The 10,405-nt window shown below is 35.7% G+C and overlaps 1 protein-coding gene across 1 annotated transcript; it reads left to right on the forward strand.

Moving 5' to 3' along the window:
- Nucleotides 1-281: 281 nt before the first annotated feature.
- LOC129901741 (ABC transporter G family member 28-like) lies at nt 282-9,502 on the forward strand. Its single transcript, XM_055976997.1, has 14 exons — nt 282-552; nt 1,015-1,091; nt 1,388-1,678; nt 2,173-2,236; nt 2,346-2,492; nt 2,657-2,691; nt 3,960-4,033; nt 4,763-5,628; nt 6,234-6,530; nt 7,025-7,513; nt 7,838-7,986; nt 8,148-8,437; nt 8,520-8,650; nt 8,911-9,502. The coding sequence occupies exons 1-14, from the start codon at nt 344-346 to the stop codon at nt 9,065-9,067; spliced, it is 3,276 nt and encodes a 1,091-aa protein (XP_055832972.1). The 5' UTR covers nt 282-343; the 3' UTR covers nt 9,068-9,502.
- Nucleotides 9,503-10,405: the final 903 nt, after the last annotated feature.

The raw sequence follows: 10,405 nt of genomic DNA on the forward strand, positions 1-10,405 counted from the left end.
TTTCACTATAACCATATTTCGTTAAGTTACCTTTTATTTCTTTGTTAAACTTTTTATTAAGAAAGATTACGACTTCACTAATTGAAGTAGTAAAAGTTGATTAAAAAGAGTATAATTTTTTATTTTTTATTTTGTTGAGAAACAAATCGTATATATTATTGAGAATTTTAAAACAGTTAGCCGCAAAATTCGAACTGGTCCAGTTTGTCCCTTTCCTATATCACCTCCCCGCCGTTTCTTTCCCCAAACTTAACCACTTTTCATTTTATCAAACTAAACTTTCCAATTTTGGTTAATCGAAGAGAGAAATTATTATTTGAATTGATGGTCATTTTGATGAAAAATGTGCAGACGAAAACAATGGAATCCCATCTTTCTCTGCTTTGTGATTTTGGTTTTCATGGCGAATTTCGGTGCTGGGCAGCAGACTACCAGCAACAATTCCATGGGGATGCAGCTCGTCAAGGGAGTTCTCGCATCACGCGTCAAAAATTTGACAACCGTTATGACAAAAAATATGAAAGGACAATTGGATTTTTGTATCGAAAATGTGTAAGTCATTACTATATCTTTTTTTTTTCCTTATAAATGAACGTAACTATTTGTAGATGCATAATTTGGGATCCATTAGGGGATTGGAAGAAGGGGAAATCGAACCCTCACCAATCCTGGTACATTAGTAGTGGCCGGCTATATGAATTCTCAGTATATATTTTTTTGTCAATACTGAAAATTGATTATTTTTTTTATGATAGTAGCAGAAATAATAATGCTGTGATTCATATGTAGTGTCACAAAGAGGTTCTTCTGCTCCTCTGTTATTAACAAGGAAAAACATACCGAATGAGTAAAGACAGTTGTGATTCTACCAATAATCTTGTCGTATAGGGGAATGGGATTTTTTTTCTTCTCCTAAAATTTGTTTCATTTTTGTGATGGTGTTTGGATTTGATGATTCAAATATATGGACGGTTACAATTAGGTCTCAGTTGATAACGTGTGATTATGTTACAGAGACGCTGAGTGGGATGCTGCTTTCAATTTCTCCGATAACTCAGATTTTTTGCAAGGGTGTCTTAAACAGACAAAAGGTATGACGTGCTGGATATAGTTCTCTGAGACACTTATCTTTTCTACTTGGAAATCCGCTTCTCTATCTGTATTACCTTTAAAATCTTGCAGAATGATGTTACTATATAGAATTATTGTCTCTGATTGACCAAGTACGTAGATAATATGCCTTTTCTTTTTACGTAATTTGAATAATAGATTTACTTTTTCGTGACTAATCATCAATTTCTTCGATGCAATAGAGCTGTTAGTTGTATAAAAGCTCCCTTCTAGTCTTTCTGTCTTTATATTCACAATGTCTTTGGTGGCCTGATAGGGGATGTTCAGCAGCGCTTGTGTACGGCATCAGAAATAAAGTTCTACTCTACTAGTTTACTGGAAGCTACGGATGAAAGTGACGCTGCAAGAAGTTCCAATTACCTGAAACCAAACAAGAACTGTAATCTATCATCATGGATTTCTGGATGTGAGCCAGGATGGGCTTGTAGTGCTGGAAAAGACACGAAAGTTGACTTTGAAAATGAGAAGGAAATCCCATCTAGAACTCTAGATTGTCAATCTTGTTGTGAAGGCTTCTTCTGTCCACATGGTCTAACCTGCATGATACGTAAGTATCTGGATTCTGGAAGTTAACAATGACTGACAAGCTTACAGTTGTTGAAAACTTGTTTGTTATCTGGAATAATTATTTGTCTCAAATCAGTTGATAAGCAAACAAAATTTTAGAATAGCTCAAAAAATTTGATTGTTTTTTCTTGAGCTGCTTGGGTTCATTTGCTGTCTCTAAGGTCCAACAGCAAGCTGTGATTTTTGTTAGACCTTTCTGATTATTCTCTTTCTTTACCTTTTATTCGTTTGTTTGTTTGGTTTGGTTTTCCAATTATTTAGCTCGAAGCAGTTGATAGCAAACCACAACCTAGTATTGCTTAAAAGACAAGCCCATATATAAATATATTTAATTTTCATCTTGAGCTGCTTTCTGCATTTGTTTGCTCTAACAATTAATTAGAATCTCTGAAATTTAGTATACCTTTTGATCGTTATACTTCTTTCCCTCTTGTTGATTTGTCTTTTTTTGGTTTTCCTTTTCTTCCCTTGAAGCCTGCCCGATGGGTGCTTATTGCCCTCTTGCAAAACTCAACACGACCACTGGTATATGTGATCCGTAAGTTTCGTATTTCCTGCTGGAGTTGTCATTATTATTATTATTCTTTTTACCTAGACAAACATACATTCACTTTTTTGGCCTGATATTACTGCCTAAAAATATGCAGCTACCGCTATCAACTTCCCTTTGATAAGCCCAATCATACTTGTGGTGGAGCAGAAACGTGGGCTGATTTTATGAGTGCTACTGAACTTTTTTGTTCAGCAGGATTTTACTGTCCAACAACTGTCCAGAAGATTCCTTGCAATAAAGGGTATTTATTTTTCTCCCAAAAAAATAGCTCATTTGCTTCTCCTGCAAGTTTAGGCAGCGGAATGCAGGATGTGTTCTGTTGCATTTTGTGCATCTTTTTGCTCATAATCATAATCTCATGCTAATCCCATTTACTCACCTACAACTAATTTATGTGTTTTTCAGACATTACTGCAGAGCTGGTTCAACAGAACAAACAAGTAAGTCTATCTCTTGAATAACAGTCAGCTGTAATTTAATTATAGAGTTTTTTCTTATCTTTTTGGTTGCTTATTTATATATGAATGTCAGAAAATGAATCAAGTTTGATGCTTCTAGACATATAGTACCGGTGAAAATCTCTTCCCGTTTGTTGTCTCATTTCACAACATATTTCTGATTTTTTTTTAAAAAAGAACAAAAACATCCAATATTGTTGAGTAGTATGCAGCTTGTTAGCTCCAACTGAAATAAAGTTAGAGGAATTCTTGGATACTCAATTACAAATTAGGCATGTTGTCATCTCAATAATTGTCTTTCCTTAATCTGTTGTCTACCATTGCAATAAGATCAAATAAATTGAAGATATAATAATAATCTAAGTTGCTCGGACTCGGGTGTCCGAGACGGATGCGAATCCGTGAGTCGGATTCGGCAAAATCTAAATTTTAAGATTCGGGGATAAAAATTCGAGTATGGATAGGGGTGCGGGGATTCGGCTAAAAATATTCAATATTATAAAAAAATATAGTAATATAGTTATAAAGATAAAGATATTCTTTCCCTCAGAAAAGAAAAAGAAAGTCATTCAAGACCTTCCACCAACTCTACTTATAGATCATTGCTACTGTCTACCATAAGTCGGATTACAACCACTTGAATATTTAGCATCTGTTTGACTTGAAACATGAATCTTTAGCTTGAAACATGACGCAACAAATATTGACCAAGAGGAAAAGTATCTTGGTCAAAGTATTTGATGATGGTCGACCAAATCCCACAAGTATCCCGCACCCGTCTGATGTGTCTGATGTGGGTTGTCCATGGACTCTTGGTCAAAGTATCCGATGTGGGTTGACCGAATCCCACACGTACCCGCACCCGTCTCGTGTCGACACAAGTGCAGCAGCAAAAATAAAGAGTCCGCGCAACTTAGATAATAATGGCTGGAAAGATCCAGGAAATGTCAGGATGTGAAAAAAAAATTGATCTGTTTTGCGCACTGTAACAACTTGCTTCAAATTTCTTTCTTCTGATAGGATGGTTTATTTGAGTTGCTTGAGCTGTTGTGGAGTGAGACTATTATCTTGTTGACTTGCTTTGAAACATATATTATTTTAACTTCAAGACAATACTACATGTTTTTGCTGCTGCATATACTGTTGACAAAATGGATGTATATTAAGTAAGAATCTTTGCATGTGATATTTTGTTACTTGAACATGCCAAATGATAAAAAAAATGCATAACAATTATTATTCACACGCAGGCTGCTATAGATTTGCAACTTGTGAACGTCAGACAGCAAACCAAAATATCACTTTTTATGGTCTCATGTTTTTTGTAAGTCATTATTTCATTCTTAAGGTTTCTAACAGGGACTATCCATTTAATTGTTATGCTTATGAAAATTTTGCTCTTGAGTGCTCCTTATATAGGAGTTATAGAGTATATACTAGAGTGCTCCTCATATAGGAGTTTAGGCTACCAGAAGTAAGGTAAGTTAGGCTAAATGAATTAGGGAAAGTTACCTAATACTGAGGTTTCTAACTATCACATAATTTGAATGAATATTCAACACTATTACCTAGATGTACTCTAAGACCTTGACTTTCAACAGAATCAATGTTTGACCTTTTAGTTTCTTGGTGATTTATCAGAGGACTTGTCCTTGATCTCCTAGTCACCAACTATGAATACAAAATTTAGTACATATTTCATTATATTACTGACATTCAGACTAAATTAACTGAACCATGTGAGTATAGAGTTGTTTGGGCCTGGTAATATGCAATGGATGTCTATTCTGTAATTTGAAAGTTTTGTGTTTATGGAACTTTGAAACGTTCTCTTAAGTAATTATCTTACAGATTCTCCTTTTATCTAAAAAAAATGCTGTATCCTTAGATTTGCATACATTTTCATTCTGTAGAGATATTGGATTTCTAATGCATATGATTTTCTGTTCAAGCATTTTGCTACAATTAAAGATGCACATATTTGTTATTTATACAGACGTAAGATTCAGATTTTACACGTAAGTTTCTCAACTGGTTTTTTCATTTTCAATAGGGTGCAATCATGCTTGTACTTCTTATTATATACAACTGTTCTGACCAAGTTCTGAGCAGTAGAGAACGAAAACAAGCCAAGTCAAGAGAAGCCGGTGCAAGAAGTGCAAGGGAAAGTGCTCAGGCACAAAACAAATGGAAATCTAACCTTGCTAGCATGGGGTCTCAATTGTCGAAGACATTCTCCCGTAGAAAGTCAACAAGGCAGGACATGCAGAAGGATAGTGATCAAACTGGACCTGGTAAAGATTCTGGCTTGCCCTTGCCCCCAGGTATGTCTCAGGCAAAAGCAAAGAAGCAACACAACCTCAACAAGATGATCAATGAATCTGAAGAGAGCCAGCCTGATAGTGAAGGTTCCAACATTGAAACTGGGGATAAAAAGTTCAAAAAGGACAAGGGTAAACAATTACATTCAAGGACTCAAATTTTTAGATATGCATATGGACAAATCGAGAAAGAAAAAGCTATGCAGGAGCAGAACAAAGATATGACGTTTTCTGGAGTAATCAACATGGCAAGTGAGTTTCAGATAAGGCCCAGGCCTCCTATTGAGGTTCACTTTAAAGATTTGACACTTACTTTGAAGGGGAAAAACAAGCATCTGTTGAGGTGTGTAACAGGGACATTATCACCTGGCCGTGTTTCTGCTGTTATGGGTCCATCTGGTGCTGGAAAGACAACATTTCTATCTGCATTGACTGGAAAAGCTGCAGCAGGGTGTACTACAACTGGTTCGATTCTCATAAATGGAAAGTCTGACTCTATTCAGTCATACAAGAAAGTTATTGGCTATGTTCCTCAAGATGATATAGTGCATGGAAATTTGACAGTGGAGGAGAATCTTTGGTTTAGTGCTCGGTGCAGGTATGCCACAATAGCTTTTTTACTATTTACCTAAAGCTTAATTAGTTATTGCTGACTTAATATCTTCCAAAAAGCCATATACTCTAAACGTAAAGCGGTCCTCGATTTCAAGCTGAATTGTGAATCTTTGACTTATATGAATAGTTTATTTAGAATTTGATTTTGTTGTCCTTATGTTCTGAAAAATATGTTTGCGAGTTACAAAAGTTCAATTCTGTCTTTTTGCATGTTTCTTCATATCATGGGTCTGCTATTTCAGAGGTTATGGAGTCCAGTAATTTGGTGTTTCCAAAAGTTATTCTTTCTTTGTTCTAATTATTGGATTTCTGCATGATACTTGCGGTTATTTTAAAAGAAACGCTCAGATACTCGTTAACACCATGTTTTGCAATGCATTTTTAGAAAGTATCCATTTCAAGTGTCTGAAATCTATACACTTCACAGTATTTGAAAAAATATTAGGAAACAAAAAACTAAGTAGCTCTTATTATCTGGAACAGAGTTCTTGCTTCTTGTTTCTTTTTGTTGCAGTTACCTTTCTAGTTTTCCACCAATAGCTTCACATTAGTTCTTATCTGCTCGTCAATGTTGAATCGTTCTTCCAGATTGGCTGCTGATTTGGCAAAACCAGAAAAGGTTTTAGTTGTTGAAAGAGTCATAGAGTCCCTAGGATTGCAACAGGTGAGAGATTCTCTTGTGGGGACAGTGGAGAAGCGAGGCATCTCTGGGGGTCAGAGGAAGCGAGTAAATGTTGGGCTTGAAATGGTTATAGAACCTTCTTTGTTAATTTTGGATGAGCCAACTTCTGGTCTGGATAGCTCGTCATCTCAGTTATTGCTTAGAGCACTTCGACGTGAAGCTCTTGAAGGAGTGAATATATGCATGGTGGTTCATCAACCAAGGTATTCTTTGCAATCATAGTTTCTTCTCTTCGGTCTTCTAATCAAAATGCTATTTGTACTATATATTGGAATGTCCTCCCATATAACAACCGAAATATTTGCTCCGGAACCCTGAAGCATGGTAGGGAAGAGGTTTCCAGCAGTCTTACCAAAAGGAATTTGTAATCTGTTCCTACATTATGGAAGAACATTCTGATTTTGGGTCTCATTTTAAGGACTTCTTTATCAGTCCTGTTTCTAGACAGCTAGAATTAAGAGAATAACATATCTATAGCTAGATTTCCTCACAAATTCATCCCTTAATTTCACATTCACATATAAAATCCTTGTCGCTTTTTGTTTGCAGAAGAAATAGAATAAATTATATTTAGCTAGATTTAGTAAAAGATAGCTGTTTGTTAATTTCTGATCGCTGTCCTTGATTTATTAGATTAATTGTGTTAGCCAAAGTTATACTCTCCTTGCAGTAAATGACAGAAAATCTCTTGTTTCAGCTATTCTTTGTTTAGGATGTTTGACGATTTTATACTTCTAGCCAAGGGTGGCCTTACAGCGTACCATGGGCCAGTGTCAAAAGTTGAAGAGTACTTTTCAGGAATTGGAATCAACATCCCAGATCGTGTTAATCCTCCAGATCACTTCATTGATATTTTAGAGGGAATTTATAAACTTCCAGCAAGTATAGGAGTAAGTTATAAAGATCTTCCTCTTAAATGGATGCTTCATAATGGTTACCAAGTACCAACAGACATGCTAGGTTCCTCGGGATCAGCAGCTTCTTCGGCTGGTGATAATTCAGCTCATGGAGGAAGCTTGGCAGCTGTTGGTCCTGAACAATCTTTTGCAGGAGAGCTGTGGTCGGATGTCAAATCCAATGTTGAACAGAAGAAGGACCATATACAGCACAGACTTTTGGCGTCTAAGGACTTGTCGAACCGAAAAACAGCTGGTTACCTCCTCCAATATAGATATTTCCTTGGAAGGTACGACTGGCTCCTTTCATTTCCAATACTATACTTTTTATTTATTCATTGATATGTGCTAGCAAGTTATTTGTTTTGTTCGTTCTTCAGTTCCTGTGTTAGAATATTTTGAATCTGTCCATTTTGCTTTCCCATAGTTATGACTATACATATATTTATATAGTTGCTAACTTGCCCAAGAGCCTGACAAGCAGATTTGAGGTATTTAGTCATAGTTTATGAGGAAAATATGTGCACAGTATGTTCTTTACTTTATGAATATTTCAAGTTTGTGATATTCCATGAATGGCATCCACTAACAATTTAGTACTGTATATTAGTCAGACTCGGCAAGCAGCGACTGCGGGAAGCGAGGATACAGTCAGTCGATTATCTTATACTATTACTTGCTGGGATCTGTTTAGGAACACTTGCTAAAGTGAGCGATGAAAGCTTTGGAGCACAGGGTTACCTTTATACAGTCATTGCAGTTTGTAAGTTAAAACTTTGGAACAGCTGTGTATATAAGTTCCTTTCGCTTGATGTTACCCCATTCATTATGAAAAGTTTTTAACTGGCAATCCTGAAACTAGCAATTTTCTTATGTGCTAAAATCTTGTTCTGATCTAACATAATGTTTATTCTTGACTTCCAGCTCTCCTCGGCAAGATTGCAGCATTGAGGTCATTTGCTCTAGACAAAGTATACTATTGGAGAGAGAGTGCATCCGGCATGAGCAGCTTGGCTTACTTTATGGCCAAGGATACGCTTGACCATTTCAATACAATTGTAAAGCCTGCTGTTTATCTATCAATGTTCTATTTCTTCAATAATCCAAGATCCACCATTTGGGATAATTACCTCGTCTTGCTTTGTCTCACATACTGCGTTACGGGAATAGCTTATGCTTTGGCCATCTACTTTGAACCTGGTCCAGCCCAACTGGTGGGTTTTTGAACTTAAATGGTTATATAATGTGAACTCTTTACTGTGATTCTATACTTACAAATTAATTTTGTCTGTCCAGTGGTCGGTGTTGGTACCAGTTGTTTTGACTCTCGTTGCAAACCAGGACGGTGACCCACTTATCGTACAGATAGGAAATTATTGCTATCCTAAGTGGGCTTTGGAAGCATTTTTGCTTGCAACAGCTAGAAGGTTCGGTGCATTCTCTCTCTCTTTGTATCCAATATGTCGAAATGGTTTATTTCTTTAATGCTTTAGAGTTGTCTTGCCTGGCATGATAAATTCCTGCTAGGCTTACACTTAGCTTGTCATCAACCATCTGGCATTCAGAATCAAATGCATCTGGTCTCTGGCATTAAAAATGTTCTTAAAGCTGAGTCTGGACAATGTTAAAGAAGTTGTTCATGCGTCAAGTTCCTATTCTTTTTTATTATTATTTATTTTGCTTCCAGGTACTCTGGTGTGTGGTTGATCTCACGATGTGGTTTACTAAAGACAAGGCACTATGATCTTGGTGACTGGTATCCTTGCTTGGTAAAGCTCATCCTTGTGGGCTTTCTGAGCCGTTGCGTGGCATTCTTCTGTTTGGTGATGTTCCAGAAAAAATAAGTCATCGCTGTTCTCTTGCTTCATTGCTTGGAATTCCAGCACAATCATGGTAAAATGCAGGTTTGCAGACTCAACTAACAAAATGTTGTCAAAAACCATTTCTACAAGAACTTCCTTAAATCCACAGTGTAAATGCAGTAAAAATGGTCTGTGGTGGCTACTGATGTCAACAATTTTGGCAGAAATGTAAATGTACATATGTGTTAATTTTAGTTTCTCTGGAAGTGTTACGTTGCTTCCTGAATCCTGTAATTAGCTATGACCCTTCAAGAGAAATGGCAGAATGCCATCTTGACTACTCTACTAATTTTTTTTTTCATATCCTTTGAAAGTTGACAAGGAGATCATTGTTCAAACTACTGCTCAGAAATTAGAGGGACAAAGGTACCAAAATGTTAATTGTGAATTCTTGAAATGCTATAGTTAATAATGTCAGAGTTGGGGGTTTTGCAAAAAAAATTTTGGTATCCGGTCGGTACCCTTTATACCTTATATTAAATTTTGATTAAATTCGAATTCCCGTTGAAAAATTATACTCCCTATCAAAGACAACTTTGAATCAGGTGACTCGAACTCCTCTACTTAAGAATATTTTATATTTATATCCCCGTTACCTACATGTGTTACAAGGTCAAATGTAGACCACTCGTGGGGTTTGAAAAGTTTTTTTTTTTTTTTTTTTTTTTTGATTTAACTGATTTCTTTTTTTGACTAGTGAGTTTCTTTGGTCAGCAACTTTTGTAAATCTATCATTATGCCATAATTATAAAAGTCCAAGTGTGCATCCACTTTCTTTATTTGGCCCATAAGATTTAGAAGACATTATTAGATGGAGGTAAAAATGAAGGGAGAAATGAAACACATCATCAAGTGGGTTATCGTAGACATAAACAATTTATTGGATATGGGAATCTATGAGATAAGTTTAATTCATGATTTTTAAATTTGAAAGTTCATTATGAATTATAATTTTTCGAGACTATTTCTCATCTAAACCTTAACTTATAACTATTTAAAAAACGGGATATATATAGTCTATTGAACAGACATCTTAAAAATCTTATAAACTTTTAAAATATTTACAAATGGATTCTTTTAAAGATAAAGTGATTAAGAGACACTCTTTCTCAAGATGAACTGAAAGTTCGATTAGACACTTCTTGACAAACTTTTCAAAGAATGCATTTGTTGGGTACCCATTGCCCACTTTTTTGCTGTTAATTTCTTTTTGGTCAAAGGGTTAGCAGGAAGAACCTCTTGTCCTTTTTAAATCATTTAATGACATATAGCACTTTTAAACGATTTTGTCAACATGATATAGTTGACAAAATTGGAATT

This window comes from Solanum dulcamara, chromosome 8, assembly GCF_947179165.1.
Source record: "Solanum dulcamara chromosome 8, daSolDulc1.2, whole genome shotgun sequence".
NCBI lineage: Eukaryota > Viridiplantae > Streptophyta > Magnoliopsida > Solanales > Solanaceae > Solanum > Solanum dulcamara.

Excerpts from the sequence above, each read along its gene's own strand:
- LOC129901741 (XM_055976997.1), top strand. The coding sequence starts at position 344 with ATGTGCAGACGAAAACAATGGAATCCCATCTTTCTCTGCTTTGTGATT. Across the intron at positions 4,034-4,762 it reads TTTATGGTCTCATGTTTTTT|GGTGCAATCATGCTTGTACT; the intron begins GTAAGTCATTAT and ends CATTTTCAATAG. Across the intron at positions 8,651-8,910 it reads TTGCTTGCAACAGCTAGAAG|GTACTCTGGTGTGTGGTTGA; the intron begins GTTCGGTGCATT and ends TTTTGCTTCCAG.